Source organism: Tympanuchus pallidicinctus, unplaced genomic scaffold (assembly GCF_026119805.1).
Source record: "Tympanuchus pallidicinctus isolate F22 unplaced genomic scaffold, pur_lepc_1.0 scaffold1, whole genome shotgun sequence".
NCBI lineage: Eukaryota > Metazoa > Chordata > Aves > Galliformes > Phasianidae > Tympanuchus > Tympanuchus pallidicinctus.
This window is the reverse complement of record NW_026294618.1, coordinates 88,678,169-88,703,600: the sequence shown is the minus strand read 5'-3', so window position 1 is coordinate 88,703,600 and position 25,432 is coordinate 88,678,169. Positions and strand designations below refer to the sequence as shown.

The 25,432-nt window shown below is 37.1% G+C and overlaps 1 protein-coding gene across 3 annotated transcripts in view; it reads right to left on the bottom strand.

The window, feature by feature from the left end:
- The window catches only part of CENPF (centromere protein F), a 37,936-nt gene extending 14,574 nt beyond the window's left edge, over positions 1–23,362 (bottom strand). Inside the window, exons 1-12 of one of the 3 annotated variants that reach the window (XM_052680934.1) lie at positions 23,264–23,362; positions 22,585–22,788; positions 21,054–21,250; positions 18,361–18,476; positions 17,720–17,811; positions 16,175–16,445; positions 14,489–14,691; positions 12,734–12,859; positions 10,087–10,215; positions 8,437–8,559; positions 4,622–4,757; positions 132–3,544 (exon numbers count right to left, since the gene is read on the bottom strand). In XM_052680934.1, the coding sequence (XP_052536894.1) occupies positions 132–3,544; positions 4,622–4,757; positions 8,437–8,559; positions 10,087–10,215; positions 12,734–12,859; positions 14,489–14,691; positions 16,175–16,445; positions 17,720–17,811; positions 18,361–18,476; positions 21,054–21,250; positions 22,585–22,746 (4,968 nt within the window). In that variant the 5' untranslated portion in view covers positions 22,747–22,788; positions 23,264–23,362. Of the gene's footprint in view, positions 1–131; positions 3,545–4,621; positions 4,758–8,436; positions 8,560–10,086; positions 10,216–12,733; positions 12,860–14,488; positions 14,692–16,174; positions 16,446–17,719; positions 17,812–18,360; positions 18,477–21,053; positions 21,251–22,584; positions 22,789–22,878; positions 23,181–23,215 lie in introns of those variants that run through there. The other 2 variants (XM_052680936.1, XM_052680929.1) reach the window with 2 other exon arrangements.
- Between the last annotated feature and the right edge of the window lie 2,070 nt (positions 23,363–25,432).

Here is a 25,432-nt window from a genome sequence, read left to right as displayed (position 1 = left end):
ATTGTTCTACTTTCTCTAAACAGTACCACTTCTGTGCATACAACTTCAAACATATTTCATTTTTAATATGTAAAATCCAAATTTGGCTTTACCACAAATGAAGGTTTACAAAAAGCCTTGTAATTACTTACGTTTTCAGTATCAATGTGCAGCAGTGAGAGAGAACCTGAATTGAGGACTTGTAGTTGGAGACTTGCTGTTTTAAGGTCAAAAGACAAATTCTCAGTTTTTCCTTCTTCTGACAATTTGCACTCCATCTCTGTAGTCAGGTAATTCAGTTTCTGCTGCCATTCTTTCTTATCAGACAGATTTTGTAGTTTATCTATTTCTTTTCTCTCAGAAAGCATAATATTTTTCATCTGTATTTCCTCAGTTTTCGTATTTTCTTGAATATGAAGTTGATTTTGGAGCACCTTGATGACCTTCTCATATACCTGACATAACATTTCAAGTTCTTTGATTCTGCCCTCAGGATTAGATTTGCTAGGAGTGCTACTCCTGAACTCTTTAACAGAGTCCAATATGTGGCCACTACGACTACTTTCATTCAAAACTTTAGCTGCATCTTCTGAAATTCCTTCCACAGAACTTTTCAGATGATTAATTTCCTCTGTCCATTTGCACACACCACCGTTACAAGAATTATCAACCTTACTTACTTCTGAGAAAGTGACATCCAGTAAAGAGTCTGTAGACTTAGTTTCATCTAACTTAGACTGTGTCTCATTTTGGCTAGAAGACAGTGGCATTTTCAGAGAATCTATATGAAAACTGCTCATACTTGCTGACAATGCAGAATTTTCTGCCTTCAGTATTTTAACACAAGACTGTAGCTCCCTTATCTTTGATGCCATACTACAGTGTTGTTCATACAATTTTACTTGCTCGTTCTGGAAAGAGAAAAGCTTCTCTTTTATTTCCGCAAAGCAAATTTTAACTTCTTCACTGGACAATTTCAAGTCTTCATAGTCAGAACTGGATCCAGTACTACGTTCTTTAAATCCAAATATTTCCTTATTGCCACAATCCATTTTCAAATCGCTGTTCTCACTTTCATTCATAAGTTCATCTTGAAAAGCAGCTTTCTCAGTTCTTATATTCGTATTGATTATGTTCTCTTTCTCCTCTGCCACTTTATTAATGTCTGTGGTGCCATCAGTTTTTGAATCTTTAAAAGCAGAAACAAATGCCATGTTCTCATTCCGCAATCTCTCACAGATTTTCTCCAGTTCACTCAGTTTGTTTGTTATTACCTGCAAAGAGGATGACAAGACCAACTCATCCATTTCTCTTATGCCACAATTGTGAGAAACATCATCATCATTATCCTCCAACCGGCTATCTTCACTTGGGAATCTCAGCTGAGAATATGAAGCTTTCAATTCTTTAACAGACAGCAGTTCTCGCTGCAGTGTCTCTTTCTCTCTCGCACTTTTCTCAAGTTCTGTTTCCATCTTTTTTAAAGCAGTATTCAGTTGCATCACTTCTAACCTGTAGTTCTCCAGGGAGATCCCTCTGTCCTCCAAGTCCATTTGAAGAAGCTCAAGATTAAATTGGTATTTATTCAATTCTATATCCTTTTCTTCCATGGTCTTCCTCAACTGGCCTGAACAGAGCCTTCTTTCACAACTAGAGTCATACGCTAGAGGTTCACTTTTTGTTTCTAGTTCCTTCACCAATTGTTCACTGTCTTGGATACACACAGTACTACGTCGCTCTTGAATTGCATTTTGTGTTGCCTTGACATTTGACATTTCCTGTTTGAAACAGTCAAGCTCAGAAGAAGGCACTTGTTCAACGTCAGAAAAACCTGACTGCAGTTGCTGAAGTTCTTGAATCAGATTCTTCTTTATTTCTTCTGAGGCTATTAGCTTATATAATATATCTTTATTTTCGTTAAGTACCAATTTCTCTTCTTGTTCTAATTCTGCTTTCTTTTCCTCAAATACAACAGTCTGTTCTCTCAGAATGCTCAGCACATTTACATTTTCTTCTTCCACCAGTTTATACCGTGCTTGCAAAGCCTTCAGCTCTCTTGAGATTTCTTCAGCTCTTGCTTCCATACATTGTTTTTCCTCCTTGTGTTTTCTGGACATTTCAGAAATTATTTCTTCTTTTTCCTTTAAACTATTAGAAATATTTCTATTTTCTTCCAGTAAAGTTATTTGGCTTTGTTCTAAATCTCTGCTTAAATCCTTAAGGGTTGCATTTTCTTCAGTAAGTTCCTCAATTTCTTTGCTATATGAACAAATCAGTGAAGACATGTCCTTCTTCTCTGAACCCCATGTCTCAGACATCAGTGTCAGCTGTCTCACTGAATCCTCAAGGAATTTATTATTGACCTTTAAATCCTGAAGCTCTGTTTGTTGGTTTTTCAGTCTTCCTCTCAGAGATTGAAGTTCCATGTCTTTTTCCTCAATAATAGTGACTGTTTTTCTAATAGATTTCTGATGTGCCGAAATATCTGCTTTAAAGTTACTAAAGTACTGGTTAGTTTCTGTTACAAAGCTTTCATGCCTCTGTTTTACATCACATAATCTTTCATCTGTTTCATTCTCAGTTTGCAGTAAGTCTTCATCCTGGTGCTGTTGATCTGAATTCGGCTGCTTTTGAGCCACTGGGGAAATCTCAAGAGAAGAGATCTGATCCTGTAAGACCATCAGATCTTTCATTTTTTCTGTTCCTAGCATTGCTCTTGCACATCCATGATCCTTGGCAACAGGCTTATCTGCTGCTAGTTGCTTATTATCTAAAGCAGTTTCTTTCTGACCACCGTGTAAGTCACCTTCTCTATTTTCTGTCATTTCTGAAGTATCTTTTGCTTTCACAAGACAGCAGATTTTTTCATATTCACCAAGCAGTTCACGATAATATTGCTCCCTTTGCAATCCTTCACTTGTTAGTAATTGTATCTTTTCTTCTAGTTCACTAACCTGGTTGGTAAGCTGTAATATTTTACAGGACATATTCTCTATGTCTTTACAATACTTTTTATCAGAACATTCTGCTTCTTGTCGAAGTTCATCACAAACTTTTTTCTGTTCTTCTAATTCTGCACTTCTACATCCTAGCATGTCTCTGAGCTCTTTGATTTCTGTGTTCTTCCTGTCTCTGTCAGTTTCCATTATCTTGAATTTCTCACTGTGTTCACGATTTTCAATTTGCTGGCTTTGAAGGGAACTCTCCAAGTCACTAATATGAATCAGCATATCTTCCTTTTCCAACTTAAGTGTATTTATAACATGATCATTTTCATTTCTCCATTCAGAAAAAGCATTTGTTTCTTTCTTTAATTCTTCACATTCTTTCTGCTTAAATGCAAGGAGTCTCTGCAAAGCTTCCAACTCTTCCTCCATTTTACTTATTTTACAGTTTTGTTCTTTAATATGATTTTCTTTCTCCTTGAGCAGATTTTCAGTAGAATATTGCTGCTTTTCCATGTCAGCTAAGGCTAGTTTCAGTTTCTCCAAGGAAAGAGAGCTCTCTTGCTCCATAATTTTCTCTTCTAGTAACTTCAGCTCTGCTTCCTGAGAAGCATTCTTACCTGCAACAGAGAACACTGTCAGAACTTTGCTTAACACTATTGGCCAATTTGATAGTTTTGTAACTGAAAAATGACCACTTACTGTTTTTAATTATTCTAGTGTAGTGTATTACTGTTATATTGCCTCACTGGAAAAAAAAAAGATTATTCATATCTCTTCAGACTGACACTGCATACTAATAGACTTTGTCCACTTCCAGTTCTACAGCCTGATACAAGTCTGTGCTACAGTCTAGTCAGTACGTACTTGTCAGGTTATTATCTGTTGCTTCTGCGCCTCATTTTCACCATTTTTTTAAATACCTGTAACATTCCAGACCCATTCTCATGGATCCAGACCCATTCTTATGATCAGGCTCCTACTCCTTGTCTGATAAAAAAAATAATTTTACAGTCATTTTTCAGATTGCCGTCGTGGCTACACTGCTTTGATAAGAAATAGAGAATAATGAAAAGGACACTACATTCTACTAGACAGCTGATAAAAGATGCAAATTGCCAGTCAGAAGCATCATTGCTTTTCGGGTGATAAATTTGGTGATTAATTTTCAGGAGAAAAGAGTCAAAGTCAAAAGCCTTCCTCTGAAATCTCACACGAAGTTTGAATCTGCACAGGAAGAAGTGGGAATCCATAGCCTTTCATTTGATTCTGCAGAACTATTCAGTATATTTTGTATTTCAACTTAGTTCCTGTAAAAATTTGTTCTTGATTAGGAACAATCACTGCAAGGAACACCCAAATATCAGTGCTTAGATAATGTTTTTTTTTTTTTTTCCTTAAAGAATTCAAACACATAAAAAGAAAATAAAGTTTCCTGGCTTAAATATATTCTATGAAATTCATCCTGTTGCTAAGGTCAGTGTGCTTCAGCTACTTTCAAAATTATATATCTTTAGAAATTGCATATGTTTAGACAAAATTCATTTTCACATCGGTCAAGGTTAAGAATATCATCACAATCATATCCCATGGTAGAAATCTTTTTTCTTAATTCACAATCAAACTTACAGTATTGCAGAAAACATGCATTGTTGAGAAAGTAACAAGGGACATGCAAATTTAAAAACATAACTCACTTTTCACCTCTTCTGCAAAATTCTGGCTCTGCTTCAGAGATTGCTTGACTGCTCCTAGTTCTTCTTCAAGCTGGTGGATTTCTCGCAGTTTTTTTTCATACTGTGCATCCAGAAGGTTTTTCTCCTTCTTCACTTCCTAGAACAATATCAATAATGAACACATTTCATATACTTTAAGAAGTTCAAAGAACTTTACTCATTTAAGTCAGAAGGAAACTATTCCACTAAGTCGTCTCCAGGCAGCTGGTCTTGGGTTCCTAAGAGCTGCCTGAGAACATTTATTGAATGAGAGCTTAACTAGTTGCCAGCCTCTCAGGGATGCTGCCAGTTGACATTGTTAGGTACCCACTGTTTACATACAGCAAACAGCTCCACATAACTGCTCAAGCAGACAGGATGGAACATAACCTACAAAATCAGAGTTGATTAAGTAAGGCTGCTCTACCTGAAGAAACAAACCCCCTAAAATGGCATCAAAATCAGAAAGAAAATTGCAGATTAAATTTCACTTATCTCACATAGAGACAACTTCTCATTAAATAAACAAACAAGAAAACCATCACCATAGCAACAAAGCTCAGATTTTATTTAGAAGTGCTTACACTTTCAGAGGGCTGTTTTGCCATTAGGAGTACTTTCTTCCAAATAAACTGTTTAAAAATATATATGTAATCATCTGTACAATGTCATTGCATGTGGGAAATGAAACAAAAGTTCTTATAGGGAAATGAATCCTTTTTCTCCAAACTCCTGTACTGCTGGACAACAGATGGCATGGCACTGGCATGGCCCAATTGGAAACAGGTCGTCTATTATTCATCCATTTACTACTAGCAGATGGACAGCAATTCACAAAAGCCAAGCTCAAGAAACAGAAACGTCTGGATGAAAAATATTAAATGCTTGCTGGCATGGCAGGCTTGTTTTTGAAGCAACATAAATAAATCACCCTCAGAACATGATTAAAATCGTCACTGTCATAAACAGTTAACTTTCCTTTTACTCATTGCCCTCCCTACTCAGAGTTTAAAAAAAAAAAAAAGTCACAAAATTTTCAAGGAACAAAGTTTTCTAGTTATCCCAACAATAATTCCTCAAGTTACAAGTTGCCAAAACACCCTGCATTCCAAGCGCTGCATGAAAATACAAGTACAGGAACTGAACATGCCTGTTTATTAGAAAACCTGGAGTGATCTATTTACAGAAGAACAGATAAGTTTAAGAAATTAAAACAGCTGAGAAGTCCAATCATTTTGATTTAGTGCAAAACATTTTCAATTAACAGCATTCAGCAAAGCCCAAGAAGCCATGATTTATCAAAGCATATGATAACAACTTTCCATTTGCATTTTCCAAAGCTATAAGAAATAAAATCAATTTGGTTTTGATCCAGTTAATGACTCTATTTCTATGATTTTTACTCACTTTTACAGTGAGTAACTTTTACTCACATGATTTAAAGTTTTACTCACTTCTTCCATTCTGCAACCATGATTTGAAAAAAAAAAATTAAAAAAAAAAAATCAGACAACTACACTAAGCTCCAGAAAATATACATGCAGTACTACTGATCAGGAGAAACTCTTCAGTGGGCAGACTGAGCAGTACAGGGACAGACTGATCAATTTTTTCCATTAACAGCACAGGTTTGCTAGAACCATCAAAATGTAAACTATATATTAATATGCCATAACTGCTATACCACAGAGATACCACGATTGCAAAGCTTACTGGTCCTTAAATTAAACATACCTAGTCTGTCTCACAAGTGCATCTATTTTGCGATATTTTGAAATGTCAGTCTTACACAGTAAGTGAATACAGCAGTGGATTAATCATCACAAAACAATGGTATTCTACAAAGAGAAGCTAGAACATTATTACAAGATTCTATTCCTCTCTCTGCAGTAAATCCAAAGACAACACAATCTCATTGTCATTTTCTACTGCTATAAACAAAATCTACAGTCAACAGAACCTCCAGGACTTCAAAACAATTTGATGGTTTTGGTGTTGTTTTTTTTTTTTTTTGCATTACACTTATTTATCATTGAGGATGACAAGCCAGGTCTTAAGGTTTGCAGCATGCACCATAATATCATAGACATGTCAAGACAGAGAGAAAACTGCAGCATTACTGATTTCTTCAAGTATTACTGCATCTCAAGATTCAGGTTCTTTCTAAATGTATTGCTCATGTTCTAAAACAATATCACTGTCACCAGCTGTTTAATTGTCTGCCCAAGACAAACAAATACAAAGAAAAGCATGATTGCAGCTACAGACCAATAAGATGGATAAAAAATCAGTAGATAAAAACCAGCACAAGAACTTGCAGTAAAGAGAGTATCTCCACAAACTAAGATGTTCTCTGCCAGCAGGATCCCAAAGAAAAAAAAAAAAAACACAAAACAAGCGTCCTGCATCAAGCCTCACTTTATAATTTCAAAACAGGAAAAGACATGTAATATTTGCCTGTAATACTTGTTGTACATGATTTCTCTTTTTTTTCCCCATTCTTTTATCAATCTGAAAGGTTACACTGAGATTGCACAGAAGCTTACTAGAGGCTTTTCTCCTTTGTTATACATGGGAAGAACAAAAGTGTTCTTGATCAGCATTTCCACTAGAAGGCACTGCTTATGTTTATTTACTAAATAAACATGTGCCAAGGAGGACTATCCAGCACTGAGGCCAAGTGACATGGGACAGTCCATATCTGTACCATTAAAATCTTGTATTTTCCAAAGCAGGTGGCTGTAACCAAACTGCTTGCTGGGAATGGCCCTTGGCTCATGTGAACTCTCAAACTGTGCCTGGGAATTGTACAAGAGTGCTAGTCAGCTGGGCCAAAGCCATGTGAAATAGTGTTCTAACAATTAACAGCTTAAATAGCCACATTCCAATAACTGGGAACATTTCCAGACATTGTAGTCTACCGGCATGAGTGTACCTAAACCAAAGTTTCACAATATACTAAAGCTGTATCAGTGATAGCACTAGTGGGGGGAAAAAAAAAAAAACAACCACCTATGTTACTTCAAATTTGTTCACTGAATTTTTGGCAGAAATTATATCAGATGTTATATCTGCTCATAACAACAGGCAACAAGCCAGATGAGAGTATTTAAGTAAAACAAATCTTTGACATAGATTCCATAGGCTTTCTTTCCTTTAACTGGAAGCAGAAAACAAACATTCCATCACCTAGTGGTTCATATAGTAGTGCACCTGTAATAGTTTTAACCGTAGATTCTCTGCTACATAAGCAAAACATTAGAACTGAAAAGACAGGAAGAGATTTCTGCCCCTATAAATATGAGGTTGCATGTTAAAAGATAAAGATCTTTCTGAATTTATCTTCGTTTTGAGGGAAGTGTTTAGAGTGGTGTAAAAATGCTGGATTCTGTTCCCTTTTAGAAAAATGCAGTTGTTTCAAGACAACATAGTGAGCATTTGCATACGATTTTCAGTTCAGTAGTATGCACTAATGGTTGTAGAATGTACTTCTGAAGTCAAACAAACACGTTTTTATTTTACGACTAAAAGCAGGAATATCTTAAAACAAAAGCCCACATTTGGTAAAAGAAGTCTAATGTGAACTTGAAGAGTGTTGAATAGAATTATAACATTGTATCCCAGTCCATCAGCCAATTGCACAAGCTGAATTAATATACGGAAGCTTAGTGAAGACCTAATTTTTGTGTTATTAAGATAATTCATAAGAAGTGTCCAAAGATACTTTATAGACAGTCCTAATATTTACAGATTGGTAATTTATGATAATAACTCTGTTGCCCTTCTGCGTTGGTTACCTCAAAGGTTCTTGTGAGATCCGTTTCCTTAGCCTGGGCTGCTAACAAAGCCTGTTCTGCTCTGCACAGCTTCTGGGTAAGGTCACTGGTATCATGTTCCAAGCGTTGTTTCACTGCCATTATCTGTAAGAGTATTGAAAATTTACTTTTTCCTTTAAAACTCCCACGCATAAAACTTTAAATTCTAATCCATTACAAAGAAAAATAAAACTACATTTCTTTATTCCACCTTGGACCTAGGGTTGCTGCAGTGTGGTTTAGAAAACAACTTCTTATTGCCTTTCTGCCTTTTTACCTCCAGAAAGATGGCATATCTCTAAAATAAATACAGATTTTCTGAGACAAATGAGTATATTCAATTAGCAGATACATCAGCACAATGTAGATGATAGGACTGTAGGATATAAATGAGACTGGAGGCATAACAGCCTTTTTGCTAAGCTATGAAATCAGAAATTAAGCACCACAACTGCACTTCTCGCTCCATGGACAGTGTTTTAGAGAAACTGAACAGGCATTCACTCTTTCAAAATAGTCCTATAATGCTCCAGATTTAAAAGAAAGGAAATACGATTAGCAAGTCAAAACAAGAAAGCAAGAAAAACATATAGTCATATTTATAATATAATAATTCTGAGGTCATGGGATAATAAATCAGCTTTCTTGTAGAAAGGTACTTGTATGAAGTACCTATTTTTCAATACGAAACCAATTTCTTTAGTAGCATATGCTCAAGAAAAATGTATATTAAAAACCTACGCTAAAACATTTCACAATGTGTTTACTTCCAGAAATACTGTCCTAGTTCAGCCTCCCACCTAATGGGTTTTCTCAACACAACTTTCAGACTCGTGACTTTTTTTTTCTTACTAGTTCAGCTAGCTCTGCTGCTCTATAGCTGCTACCAGAAGCGTTCTGACCCTTAAATACATACGGTTTTTAGTCTTCCTCTCTTCTAGGCTTCTGCTGCATTGTAACTACCTTAAAATTGTGGCATCATAACTAATATGACCTAATGGCTACTTGCTGCCAAAACGGGGGAAGATCTCCCTAGCATTCAAAGCACCCCTCACACAAGCTCTGACAATAATCTGGATTTTGGGGAGAGTCAGTTCAGTCATACTGATGGAAAACTCTTATGCCCGTGTACACGTGGGCTTTCTGTTTACTTTGCTTTTTTAGATCTACTATCAGTTTTCTGCAGGTTCAAATGTTTGCAGGTGCAGCTATAAAGGAAGTCACAGGAGTGCATGACCAAGAGTATATGAAATACAGCTGTAGTTCCAAGAATCAGCTGACTACCTGTAGATCAGCTTAGCTCTACCATCAGGCTGCACCTCTGCAGGTTTCCTGTACAAGGTGTCTCTTGTGAACAGCCATAGTTATTCTTGTCTCATTCAACAGACTTATTTTAGTGGCACTGCTCACCTTCCCTATGAAAAGTGGACTAATCCCAAACCTTTTGAATTCTGTAATTCACATTTAAGTATGTAGTGTTGAAGTGAGAAATAGTAAATACAAAGCAGCTAATGCAAACTGCACAAAATATTAATGTAAATTCCCACATTGATTATTATTATTTACTTTGTGTAGTATTTTCAAGACTACTAAATTGTAGCAGTAGTAGAAGCTTTTAGTATAAAAACCTACTTTGTCAAATTCTGCCCGCAGAGCATTGAAGTCATTTTTGGCTTGCTGTAGCTCCTGATTCAGTTTGTTTCTTACATCACTGTTCTGCTGATCCAGCTTTTGCAAGGAACGTTGCTGACAAGAGAGTTCCTAGAAGACAGTGGTAAAGTAGCAAAGAAATAAGCACATAAAACAGCAACAGGTCTCCATTTTTGTTACTGGAACTATAACGGATGAATACTGATTTGCAGATACTACCAGCTCAGAAACACTCCTCTTACACAATCAATAATTTAAATACAACTTTGGCGTGTGCTGCAAATTTCATGTGGACAAGCATGGTTTTAATTCAGTTTGTGTCACCTATTGAAAAACTCCATGATAGCAACAGTCATATCATGAAAAGGGGGGAAAAAATACCTAGATCTAGTGAAAGTAAATATTAACATTTGTTATCTTACAGATGTGTTTCAAATAAGATTCACTTTATGCTACAAGTGGACAAAATCAACTCTTTTTTATCATTACTTATATACCACACTGTAGGTGTGACATTTTTCCCCCCAGGGAAATTCATACTTATTTATAAAATAATATCCAGCATGGGAACTAATCAACAAGAGACTAACAAAGGCAGTCTTTCATGAAAATGGCACAAAACAGATTTTGTGAAACCTGCAGAAGAACAATACATTTCACGTGGTTCTTACAACACAAGTGGGCATCAATTAAGAAAAACAATCATGATAGCAATTTCTATTTGGTCTGTCCTTATGCCTTTGGATATTACAGTTATAATTCTGTATAAATTGCAGCATCAATCTTTGCTAAACTTTGCTAAAAATATGCATTTGTTACACACCATTCTTCTGCATAGAACTGATGCAGATAAACCTGTAATTATATTCCCACACAAGAAGGTGACAGAAGAACTGTGTAATTTGGAGGGAAAAGATGTGACAACAGCTCGATGTCACTTTAGCTAATGCTAGTGACTAACACTGAATAGAGTACATATTAGATGTAAAGAGCTCTTCTGCAAACCTCTGGCCAGAAGCACTTCTTGAGTGCATGCAAGGAGGCCCTTTGGACCCTAGTGAACTTATTAATGAAGAGATTAATTCAATGTCTTTACATCCCATACCAATACAATAATTATTTCTAAAGCTGAGAGACTGAAAAGACCTTGTCTTTTAAACTATAAGACTACAAGAGAGAAACTGCAAAAAACCTTTTGTTAGGCGAACACTCAAAACAACAAAAAAGTAGCTCCTTTACTTTTAGATGTCCAAAAGTTAGCTACGTACTTCTAAGCTTACAGGGGAGGCTCTCTTCCATTCTCAGCAAAAATTCAGAGAAACTGTGAAGACAAACATCTAAGTGGCAGGAATAACCTGCCTTCTGGAGGTGCCTCTGATAACACAAGGTAAAGCAGAGGCCTAAATAATTAGCTTAGATGGACATCTAAAATTCAAATGCCAGAAGTAAGGGAAGATATAAATTCCACCTTTTCAGTTTGGAAACTGGATGTAAGCTTTCAAATGAAAATTGACAGAAAACATTTGAAATTATGTACCAATGCAAGTGCAACTCTGAAACCAGGTTATGTTACCAGCTAAGAAAAAGGCTTTAGAAGCCCCAGGCATTTCCCATTATGGAAGTTAATTAAACACATATTGAAAACTCACCTGCCTTGTAGAAACTGAAATGGAATAAGAAACCTACAAGTGAGCCTTTACGGGACAGAATCTAGTAGGACCAGGATTTAGCTTTCACGGAATGAAAAAATCCCAACCAAGTAAAATATACAGAGGAGAATTTCCAATATTTTCTGTTCAACAATTATTCAAAGATCAATTCTTATGACTTCTTCTAGACAAGGTACTGTTTGTCTTTGAGATCCTAGGTTAGATTTTGTGAAACTGATTTTTCACTCCAGCATCATTAGCAGTATTGTTCATCAGCCACTCCAGCAGAACTGCTACCAGTGATTTAGTCTTCCTAAGGATACCTCTGAGAAAAACTTTCAGGACAAACATTTGACACAACAGCAGTTGTCCTCAGGACAGCTTCCTTCTCAGTCCCTAAAGAAAACTTAAAATACCTATCCAAAGTATCATCATCACTATGAAAACTGAGTCATCTTTTGGATTTTCCAGCACTGATTAAGTTTAGATCTCATCTGAATCAGTGTTCAACTAAACAAACATCAAAACAAACTTCACTAATTTTCCTGGGATACCGCTAGATCTTTTTCTCTCTGCACCAGCTGGCAAGAAGAGAAAGCTAAGGACAGATACACTAATCTCATGTCTTACCATATTCTGAGCACAAACCAAGGTTAGAAGAGAGAAACAATCCTAAAGAAATTTGTTTGTCATGTGTGAGACACAGGAAAAGCTAACTAAGATTCCAAACAAACAAATAACTGGGTTATTACTTTGTTTGAAGTCACATATATAGCAAGTTTGTGGTCAGTGTAACCTAATCTCTTGCATATCTGCATTTCAACCAAACCTCTCCAACAGACTAATACCTAATAAACAGTAACAAATAATTCTGCATCTCTCTGGCAGTGTGATTGCAGTTAACTGGAAAAACACAAACACAAGCAATGTGATTTCATCTCCTCAACAATCAAAAGTTAGAAAAGTTCTTCTTGTCTTACCTCTTGATATTCCTTTTCCTTTGCTTTTAATTTCTGTTCCAAGGACTGACGAGCACTCTCAGCATTTTGTCTTTGACAATTCAGTTCTTCTGACAATCTTTTCATCTTTTGCTCCATTGCTTGGACCTAAAATAATCAAGCCCAAGTGTATGGGAACTGCTGAATCACAGCCTGAACCTCTGATTGACCACCTGAGGCAAGCAATGAGTCAGCCATGGGAGAACAGGTGAAGGCAATTCACCTGTGCTACCGGAAGGGGTGGAACCTGGCTCCACCTCTCCTAGACCCCATTTAAGTGCTGACTGCCACTGAGAAAGGATGTCTTTTCAGAGATCACTCCTCTTGGAGTCTTTTCAGTAAGCCCAGGACAAGGCTAAGCTTTCTGTCCATTCTTCTTTAGTGTGATAACCTGTTTAGCCTAACTTTCTTGTGTGTTTCTTAATTATAACATCTGTATATTCACTGATTATACACCAAGCATTAGAAGTATAAGTGAAGTTTTATTGTAGTTCATCTCCATTCAAATAAAAAGACTAATTTCACTTAATACAATTGTTCTAGCCTCCAAATAAACTCCAGTGTAACCCTGCATGGTATCAGAAATTCTCAGTAATCCAAGGTACTAAAAACATACTTGCTTATGTTGGTGATAATATGTATGTATATACATATTTCTTAAAAATGATATTATATATCAGTGGAAAAAATAGAAGAGAATATATATCTTCTCACAATAAAATCATCTTCAGAAAAAAAAACAACTTTGATATAAAGTTTGAGGATAAAGAGAGTAATTTATTAAAGATCATTCTATTTATAGCAGTCTTTTGCCCCAGAACTGTCTACAGTTTGCTTGACAGCCCACAGAAACATGTTGCATCTGACATTAAATCACAGATTCAAATAATTATGACTTCTGCCCTATTTTCCTATTTGTCAAATGCTGCCAAAAGAGAGTTCAGGAAGGTACTGCAACTCCAATAATCAGTAAGAAGAAAACTTCACACTGGTTAACTTCTACAGTTTGAAATCCAAGATTTTAAGAAGAAATATGCTCTATTTTGCATGATTATCTGCAAAACTCTGATTTTGCTTTTATGTATTTTATATTTAAATCAACTCAAAATTATTGACTAAATAAGTTCACCAAGTTGTTCTACGCTTTTGATTTTTTTTAAACTATGCTTAGTATGCCTATGAATGGAAATTGCTTAGAATTAGGTCATGAAATCACATTTTAAGATTACATATTTTCTCAACATCATCTTGCATGACATTTTAACCCATCTTTTGGTTCACACAAGTCATTTAAAATGCAAAGACTATGTCATCACAACACACCGTAGTTCAGGCAGCACACACTGACTTTCAGCCAAAGCTGTGTGACAGACCCTTCACGGTTAAAACTTGCCACCAGATGTCATTGTTGCTCTACACAATTTAATCTAAAAATATTTTTCAGAATTTCAGCCAAACTTGCCTGAAGGCTACAAGAATGGAAAGTATTTCTTCAAGTAGAGTAAGAACCTTTCAGAAAATGGACATCAGCTTATGAATGGCCAGTTATATCTGCTTATGAGTACTTATAGGTAATAAGTAAACTAGCATTTTCTTGTCAAAACTGGATCCTCAGCAAATGCTCAAGAAATTTGTCAGGGTGTCTTGATTCTTACCAAAACAGCTGAAAGCTGACACACATTAATACTGGGACTGAACTTTAAGGACACTCAGAAGATGTGTGATGAAGTATCTCACCTGTGCAGTAGCCTGATCAAATTGTGTCTTCATCTGAGTCAGTTTATCTCTGGTTTTGTTCAAGACTTTACTCTTCTCTGTTAATTCCAGCTTTGTTCTATCCAGCTGAAGTTCAATCTCTTGATGCTTATTCATATGGGATTTCTTCTCTTTTTCTAGAGCTTTCAGTTGTTGTTCTAGGTCTTTGACACTGGAATTTAGCTCTGAATTTTAAAAACAGTCAAGATTAAGGACGCTTCCTCTATGACTTCCAAGGGTGTATAAATTCTAAAATATTGAGAACGTCTGAAACCAATCTAATGCCTGACGAAAACAGACACTGCAAAATGTTCAGCAAGCAGAACATAGGAATAGAATAGTTGACTAAATTGACAGGTAACACTTTGTAACAATAAGAGCAAAGAAAAAGTCAGGCCAAAATGCTGCAAAGGCAAAAGATTATTTGTTCTCTTGCTATTGGTTTTTCCTTCTTTGTTTTTAAAAATACAGAAACGTATCTCTGGATAAATACTTTCAGTTCAATTCTGTTTATTTTTAAAGGAAAGGCACCCACTACAAACATTTGCCTGGGACAACTGCGAGCTTCTGATTCAAAGAGACTTTTCAACTACTTTTCAGTTACTGAGAACCTGCAAATAAAGTATTTTACTTCTTAATATTTCTCTTGTCCCTAAAGCTATACATATAGAAAGTAAAATCAAGTGATCCTGTCATAGCATAAATCAACAAGAGCGTGTCTTCCAAAATCGCAACAATTTTGTGATAGAAAGCATTAGTCAGTTACAGAACTGTCATTAAGAATTACTACTAAGTGGTTTCACATGTTTACTCTTTTTTTTTTTTTGTTTTTTTTAAACTTAAAGACCTGTTCTCCTGATGCTAAATTTTTAAGGTTTCTAAATTGGAAAGTATAGCCCAGGCTGAAACTTCATATGTAGGCAATTAAATAAATAGAAAATACAGAAATTGGTTAAAAAAAAACAAAAACAAGAAACAAACTGCAAGAAACACCCAGTGGAAAAACTAGTCCAAATAGCAGATTTAAGTCGTTTACTACCATAACCAAGCAAATATCTGACCACCAGAAGAGATCAGATGTCAGAAAAAAAAGTCTTTCTTTATGTCAACATGCATTAAGTAAGATCATGCTTAACTTTTCCTTTGGATTTTTGGTATCACTCTGTCCTGAGTTTCCTGTAGTGTTCTTCACAGACAAATTTAGTTATGTATTAAGAATGTTTAATCAGTGAATTTTTAAACACAGATACTGCTCAGCCATAAAACTCAATAATCATACAAAATTAAGGAAACAATATGATCAAATTCAACAGTGAGTTGTAATTAAATCCTGAAATGTTTTAACTCTAAGAGAATTGTTCCAAAAACAACGGAATCATTAGAGAAGGCTATCCTCCTTTAATTTTTATGTGATGTCCTCTGCTCACCCAAAAATCTCCTTCCAACTCTTACAGCCCTTACGTAAAAGATACCACAGCTTATGGATAATCTCATCTGCCTGGTCTGGGTGAATACACACACAAGTAGCCAGCTGGGCTAGATGTCAAAAGAAACAACAGGTACCCTTCCCTCAGTAAGAGACCAATTCCAATAACTCCCTTCTATCCACATGGCATGAAATGGCATGAAACCATGAGCCTCTGAGTTTTAAATAAATATATCAGATACCTTGGTTCTGAGCTCTTAGCTGGATGATGAGTGAAGAGTTACCATCTTCAGAAAAGCTGTTGTCAAACTTGCTCTTCTCTGATATTGTACTCGAATTGGATTCTTTTTCCCATGGAAAATAGGGTGTTGAAGAAGTTCTTTTTGCAGGCGTTTCTTGATTTCTAGATGGTGTTTTTTCTTGTTGCCATGAAAACACAGATGAAGAAGCCTGATGTCGAGCAATATCCCTGTGACTCAAAGAGCTTTGTTGAAGATAAGGCTGATTTATTTTCTATGACCAAGAACAAAAAAAAGGAGATCTAACTTCATACAGCTGACATATAAAAAAAAAATCAACTTATTAATAACCAAATAATAGGTTGTGATTATTTCACATTGTTGTGACAACACATCATCCATCAGTGCAAATTACTCATTGATATCACCACTTTTTATACTATGTAAATTCAATTACTGTAATTGAAGCATACCAGGTACTTATCAACACAGATCAGGATCTCCAAAACAAGGAGACCAATTAGGTCACTCTGAAAGTAATGCCTCCTATTTATCTCAACAGAAGCTACAGCAGTTAAAAGAGCACAATAACACCGTTTGATAGAACAACTTCTCAGCTACAAAGCATGGTTTTTCAACATAGCCACCACAATAAGCCATATATTTTCACCTTTTAGAGACAATGGGAGACTGAATTTAGATGTCATCACAATGATTCAGCCAGTTCACTTTGGAGTGCCCTATGAATTCACTGGCATATGTTAGAATCACAGAATAACCCAAGTTGGAATGGACTCACAACAAATTAATTCCAACTCAGGGCTCCACACAGGACTGCCCAATATTCAAACCTCCTGTCTAAGAGCATTGTCCAAACACTGCTTGATTTCCAATCGCCTGGTGCTGTGATCACTTTGCTGGAGAGATACTATCTGTATCTGATTATCTTTATAGCACTATCCTTTTTATCAAGTGCTTTTAAGACTTGTTCTGACCTCAGTTTAAGGTTATGCTAGAGATTCACAGCTGCCACAAAGAACAACTTTAACACAGGAAGCTTTTTAAGCCTTTAGATTTACTATCTAGTAAAAACTATATATTTGCTTCATTTTTGAGGGCTTTTACATCTTAGTCATTTGCTGGCTTCAGAGATCCTCTAAGATACTTCCTCCTTCTCAGACATTAAAAACTGTACTGATTTTTGTTTGCCGGGTAAATTATTGCTCGTAACCTTTTCAAGACTATTTTATTATCCTATCACATTTAAGATGCCCAAACTGGCACAACTTTCACTTGTGCTTCATTGTCTATGCTTCACTGATTTTGAAGGATGTGCTCTCCTTTTTAACGTTCATTGTTTTGCTATTCAATTATGCTGGCTTTAGATTACTTCTACATGGTAATAAGTAGCTTTTTTAAGAAACATATATTCTAATTATTTTTTAAGTGATGAAAAATACATTTCACTTGGTTTTCACTCAATTTTCCAAGTTTAATCAGTAGTAACTGTCTTAGATATCACACATGCCCTTTTCAAAACATACTTACCTTAGCCTGGATGGTTCTCAGTTCTAACTCTAGCTTCTTTCTTTCTTGTACTTCTTTCTTATATTTTTCTTCTAATTCTTCAAACTTAGCATCTACAAAGAAATGAAGAATACTTCTTTAAAACGTAACTTAATACACAGGTGTTACTAATGTCACTAATTTGAAGATATAAGAAGATAAAGATGCTTTGATGTGGATATAGAGGTTTTGTTATAAGCGTTCAGATTATTATGTACAATAGTAGCCTAAGTCAAAAGCAGTCTTATAAAGAACACAAATGACTGTTGACAATTTTAGTTGAAGCACATATACTAGGTGAAAGACAAGAAATTTGTTCTTTGAAACAGCTGACACTATGAAAAACAATCAAAAAACCATTGCAGTCTGTTGATAAATACTCCCATTACTATTTCATGCCCATAAGGGTAGTGTTTAAAAGGTTTAGTATTTGCTGTAAGAGTTCAATCTGCACTAATAATTTTTAAAGTTGGAGTTTATGGTGTTAAGAACCAGGTACCCTCACCATAATATGGACCCTACATAATATGGACTAGGCAAGACAGTACACGTGTGCTGTTTAAAACAGCTCTCTCACCTTCTAAGAAAATTGGCAGTGCTATATGAAGAAAAAAATCATTTACCATTGTGACTTTGAACTGGTGTTAAAGGAGCAGTAAAACTTTTCTGTGGAGTACCACTGAACGACAAGTCTGCTGCAATCAGTGACTGCTGACTTCTCTCAAGCTCACATTTGTATCTGTTTAGGAAAGAAGCAGGAGTAGTTACTAATAGAAACTAGAAAGCTAGAAGTCAGTTATCTATTTCTAAGAGCCTGAAACGCATAAAGAAATTATACTATTCAAGTACCAAATTTAAAAATCAATTCTGAACAAGAACTGATTTTTGTGAGCATGAAAAGTTGAAGCTGATTCCTGGAAACTTTATAACTAGTTTAGAAGTTATACAGTAATTGTTGAAATGGAATAGCAATCTCAGTCCTGCCTAGCAAGCACAGGTTGACAAGACAACAGCTTCAGGTTGCATCTGTAACAGTAGTGGCTCCACAGCTTCCTAATCATTTTCTCCTTCTGTTTTATAACAAAGAATTCTTCTCCCAGGAAGTTATCAGTTGCTATGAGGTGGCAAATAACATTACACAATCAGTCAGTATAAAACAGAACTAAATGCAAAATCAAAACTGACAGCCAGTTGAGCTGTACATAACACTTGTAGTACCACAGTAGACAACTATGTAAACAATAAAGGAAATTAAAGAACTCAGTAAAGACATCTCTTTACAGCTTTCAAAATGGATGATATGTACCCTTAAGTTGTAACCTCTCACAGCCAGCCTCTGACAGCAGATTTGTTCTATATGTCATCAGTGTGGCCATACCAACCCTGCCAACCACACTGGATTCTTTTTCAAAGAATCTCAGCAATCCCTGGCATAAGGTTGGTGTTTCTACATATCATAAGTTGTTGCCAAAATTTAGAATCTTCTTGTGAATGTAATTCACAACAGTGAAATACCTCAAGTTTCCCTTGTTTTCTCAGAATGGGGAAAGACGGGGAAAAATGAAAGGAAAAAAAAAAAGGCAAAAGGAGAAACAGAAAGAAGCCTCCAACAACTCTCTCTTCATTTGCCTCTGTAAGGACAGTAAGAAGTACACTTTCCAACAGTTGAGGGAAGTAAACATAACTCAGGCCATGATGACAAGCATTAAACAAAAGTTGGCATCACAGGCTTACCCCTCTGAGATAATAATTCTGCATTACTATTATCAGCACAACACTTTCTTGTGTGCACAGGATACTCAACTTCATTGACACATATGTTTCAGAAATGCTTTTATTTAAGAACAGAGCATATCTCTAGTATGAGAAAAAGTTTAACAGATGATGTTCACTGGGGGGAACAAGAGGTTAGAGAGCAGCCCCAAGGAAAGGGATCTGGGGATTCTGAATGACAGTGAGTTGAACATGAGTCAGCAATGAACTTTGGCAGCCAAAAGGGCCTATCATACACTAGGGTGCACCAGGCTCAATGTTGCCAGCCAGGTGAGGGAAAGGATTGTCTGCTTTGGTGAAGCCTTTCCTCAGGTAGTGTGTGTAGTTCTGGGTACCACATTATATTTGTGTTCTTACAAAGACAAAGCTATCAAGCAAGCATCCAAAGGAAGGCTACAGAGATGGAGAAGGGTTTATAGAGGGCAATGTGCATGATTTATTCAGTCCAGAGAAGATCAGACCGAGAGGAGGCTTCAGATGGCTGACAGCTCCCTCACCAGGGAAGCACAGGAGCAGGTGCTGATCTCTTCTCCCCAGTGACAGAAACAGGAGATGAGAAAATAGCCTGGTAGGGTCTGAAGAAAAGGTTTTTCTTCAGAGGTTGCCCAGAGCAGTAGTCACAGCCCCGAGACTGCTGGAGCTCAAGAAACATTTGGACAATGCTATCAGACACAGGATTTGCATTTTGAGTGGTCTTACATAAAGCAAGGATTTGGCATTAATCCTTATGGGACCCTACAGCTCAGGATGTTCTGTGTTTCTTTCTAGACAGCACAGTCACATAGCCTCTGTGCCATAAATCTGATAATATTTACAAATTGAGGTGTTTTTCCATCAACTTCACTGTAACATAGAAGGCAAAGCACTAACAGAAACAATTATCTGGAACCACAACTACAGAAGAGTACCATTGGATAGGCACCTATCAGTACTAAGGCAGTGTTTTCCCTATAAAAAAAATTAAAAAAGCATGTTTTCACAGAGCAGAGATGTCTAGCTCCCCAACAAACCTCTATTTCAGTAAATAGCGCAGCAGGAATCACTTTATTTCATTAAATAGATATGGTTATTTGGTCACAGCACCTGCTTTTAGAAGTTTCTTCTTCCACTCCAAGAAGTGCTCACCCCTTCTTCTTCCTGCTGTCATAGTTTTAAGTAGACTTGATCTTCAGTTATCCATGCACTTCCCTTACAACTCCAAGCCCTTTACAAAGTATACTTTTGCAAAGTAACTCAGCTGTACTAACTCATTATTTGCTAAAGCAGAATGGATGTTTCCTTTCCTCATAAGACGTTGCAGAATACCCCCCCCGTAATTAAGGGCAAACCATAAGCAATCACTGCTTCAAGCTGCAGACAGAACTACATAACAGCTCACATATAAATACATAAAAACAGGATGAAGTTCTGAAATTTTGCTCACAAGATTTGAACATGTAAGATGAAGAGAAACTGAAAGACCATAAATGTCACGTGAAAACTGAAAAACAGGAGAAAATAACTGATTGTAAAGTGAGAACTTGCTTTGTTTCTCCTAACCTACCTTTTCAGTTCTTGTTCTAATCTTTCGATTTCCTTTTTGCTGGAACTCAGCTGCCCTGACAGAATGTTGACTTGAGATTCTTTTACTTGAAGATCATGTGAATTTTTCTGCTTTGCTTTGTCAAGACTATCACACAATTCCATCAAGCTCTGGTTCTCTCTCTTCAGACTTGCAGTTTCATTTTTTTCGTTTTCAACCTAGTTGGAATAAAGAATATTTCAAAAAGGCTTAATATCTAATCTTCATATCTTCACTTAAAATAACAATTACACAGATTACATACTGTTTTTTTTCTTCCCAATATTCCAAATTGTAATAGCACCAAAAACCTCAGACAGAAATACTTTTCAGACATCCTTGGGTTTAAACAAAAACACATCCTTGAAATTCAGCTCAGTCACATTATGTCTATTCGGTAAATTGGGTATTAATCACATCAAAAACTCATTAGCTCTTAAATAGTGGTTTATACGAGTTCACAGTCTTCAGTGATTGTCGTATTTCTCTTTTTATCCTCTAAGCCTTAGCAATCGGAATACTTTTACTACCTAAAGAAAAAACGTGTTATTATTATAAAGGGTTGCAGCTTTGTGTTGAAAATAGACCCTGGCAGATCTCCTTCTCCTCTCCTCTAGCCTGAGTCAAACTATAGCCACCTGCTGCTCAGCAGTAACTACTGGGAAGTAGGACACCAGAGCTCCTCTCACCTTTGCCTCCAGCTGAAAAGTACTAAGTATTTGCTGCTGCTTCTGACATTTAAAACACATCTATTTAAATCTTTTCAGTATTCCCCTTCCTCACCCCAAAATTTAGAGAACACATCAGCTGAGAACCTATCTGGAAACTCAGGAAGGAATAAATAACAATAACCCAGGAAAACCTGAGTTTTGCTAGAAAATTGTATCAGCCAAACAGGAATAAAAGGCAAACTTCTACAATTGTATCTAAGCTGTATTCAAATGTTGCAAGGCGGAATTCAGGTTATGAGTTTCTAGCTTCTAGGCCAGAGGGCTGACAGCCTAAAGCCAGATGAGACAACATCCCATCCCTATAGCAATAAATAAATAAATAAATCCCAAAGTACAGATATACAGAGATCTGAGATGCATGTAAATTAAAGTAACAAATGAGACAAATAAGCATACAGAGGCAATATGAAACAATAACAGATCCTCGTGCTGCTCTCGTGTAGGATGCCTAGATTTTTAACAGGTATGATAATGTAATGTTTTCTTAAACATAAAGCCTGGAAGAAAGGCTCAAAGTAAGCACACATTTGGATGTGGACGACCATTTCAAACACTGATAAAAGACATAAATACAATCAAAACTTGACAAAGAGAGGGATATGATGAACAGCTATGAGAAAGCAATAAGCAGTTTATATTTCCATGGTACCTTCCCAGTCAGTCAGCATGAAAAACAGAAAAATCATTCATCTTCTAACAACACTCGGATGACAAAGCTCCACACAATCACATCAGGCTTACAGAACAGCATTTTAGGGAAGTTACCACAGTACCCACATTACCTTCTGTTTCTGCTTTTGCAAAGCTGCCTCCAGAGACTCTAACTGGAACTGTCTTTGCTGACGCTCTTTTTTCAGCTTATCTACCTGACTCTCCAGCTCGTGGATCTTCTGAAGGACCCGTGGGGACAGGCCTTCTTTCCACTCCTCCACAACCCAGCTCATATTGAGCAGGCTTTTCCCTTTACAAAACAGGTGTAACAGCGCCTGAAAAACAAAGGCAACTACAATTAGATTTCAAGAGGATTATTTGACTCTGTCACTTTTTGACTCTGTTTACTTTTTCAGCACACCTACTTTTTAACGTAGCAGTGGTTATAGTGAAGTATTTTACAGCCTTGCAAGCTTCCCGAGCTAGCTGCTACCTTCTAACATTAGGTCCTATTGTAACACATTTCTGTCCAGTTAAGAGAAGGTTTAAAAACGCGCCGCTCAATCGCGCTGTACTTCTACAGTGCTGCTCCTCAGAGCCCCGTGCAAAGCAACGGTACAATTTCAAGCTGCAGCAACGCTTCGCCCCTGCACGCGCCTTACAGACCGATAGCGCAGAGCTCAGCGCTCAAGCCGCTCCTTGCTGACAGACACAGGGACACGCAGCTCAGTCTCTGACCCACCTTCCAACCCAACCCCTCACCGCCAGCAGACCCCGCGAGGAGCCGCAGCTGCCGGTCCCGCCGCTCACCGCCGTTATTCGAAGCAGCCGCCGCACCGGCGGCCGTTGTGCACGCCCAGGCGGCGGCTCAGCCGGAGCGCGCTGATTGGCCGCTGCCTCACGCCGGGACCGCCCCGCCAGCAATGAGCGCGCGGCGTCGGGCGGGCGGCTGCGGAGATTGGTTGCTTTGGCTGCGTTCAAACCGCATCGGGGGTTGTGCGCCGCCGGGAGAGCGGCGGTTGGCGCTGGGGGGGGGGCCAAGGGGCGAAAAGCTTCTTGTCCAAAAGCATCTTATCGTCTGATGACGATCTGCCAGAAGAAAAACACTCACCATGCTTACATGTATTGTTTTTCATTCAACAGGGGAGGCTTCACTGAAACTGCTTTGACTTCTAAGGATCAGTGGTGTATTTTTAAGAATGGGTGCAAAAGAGTAAAGGCAGCCTTCAGGGTTCTTACAAAACACAAAAAACAGATGTGTCGATGCATGCAGAGCTTTTAAGTTGAAGTTTGATGAATTTCTGAATATCTGAAGCTAAATTAAGAAGCCTGACTGCTGCTATAAACTTAAAGATGAGAGTTGTTCTGAAGCAAATTGCTAAGAAGGGTCCGAATTGTTTTGTTGATAATGAATTAGAAAATGAGTTCTTCTATACCTCACAATTACAGAAATTAATTATCATGAAAGTTTAAAGGACTCACGGAGAGTACAGAAACTTGCCTTTCTTTTCTATATCAACCTTATTTTGCACAACAGGCTCGTGAGTACTGTGTATATTAATAACCACAAAGACACAAAAATACTAGGAAATGTAATATTAAAGTATTCAGATACCAAGACTAAGCCAAATACTATGAACAAATAATAGCAAGTTATGAAGGGCGTTAACAGCAACCATTAGCTCACTTATTACTTTTAATTATGTTTACTACTCTCCATTAGCTGGAATTCTTGAAGTCTTTCTAAAGGTCTTTCTAATTCCCTAATTTTGAGGAGGGAGAGAACTACCTCAGCCTTGTGAAGTGGCTTTTCCTTATTCTTGAAATTGCAGTAACATCTTACCAAATGTTAGAAATCACCATTTACCTTTTGTTGCGTGCATTCCTTCCTATAATTTTGGTAAAACTCCAAAATAGTATGTAGAATACAAAACCCACTAAAGGTTAGACGTATATTACTATAGCTTAGGTCAGAGCGCATGAAGGAGCAAAAATGGAAAAGAATGATCTTCTGATGGGAAAATCCCAGCCTACTTGGGAGGCTACACTACAAGGAGCAGAAACCAGGTAGAGCTTTTCCCTCACCTTGCCAGATGTGGAACCTGTCAGGTAAAGTCTATTTCATGTGTGTCTACATACATATGTATACGTGTGTGTTTATGTATACACACACATCAAAGAGCACCTGAAGAGCTGGAGCATTCTCCTCCGCACAGGCAGAGAAATGGGCCGGGCCCTCAGTATTTGACGTGGTTGTAGTCTTTCAGCTCTCCTATCAGGCACTGGGGAGGCAAAAGCTCTGCCAGGTTGGAGGGGAAAGAGAAGAAAGCTGTATCGCTTCCTTCAGCCTCACCCAAGCCCCACCCTGCATGAAGAGATGATGCCTCTTGCCTCCGGAAAATGCAATTCTCTTTCTCTGCCAGTGCAAGTGGGTAACTAAGAAGTTAGCAGTTTAGGTGTTAGCATGGGAGTTAGAAAGTTAGATCTGCATTAATACAGCCCGGTGAGCTACTGCTGTAAAATGCAGTGCTTGATTGTTCATATACTCTTAGTTTGACATTATCCTTCTTCATTTGATTATGTTTCTCCACAAAACCCACACCCTGTTCAGTGATCACAGTGAATGTAAAGGCACCGTTACGATGCATAGCCTCACACCTTACATTTTTAAGTATCTAGTCTTAAGCTCTTAAAAAAAGATTGAATTGAACTGTCCTACACTTTTTTTTTTTTTTTTTTTTTTAGTTAGTTAATTAAGAAAATCAGAGATAACAGCATGTCACAAATGATAAACCATAACTTTGTTCACAGAGGATACAGGGCATTTCTGTTGTGAGAACTACAGTACTTATCTACTAAGAGAAAAACCATTACTGAAGTGCTCATATTGACACCAGTGCTAGGGTCAACAGGATGAGCATATTAGCAGATAAAACACCCACAGCTGCCCTATTGTTTGGTGATCACATCACCTACTGA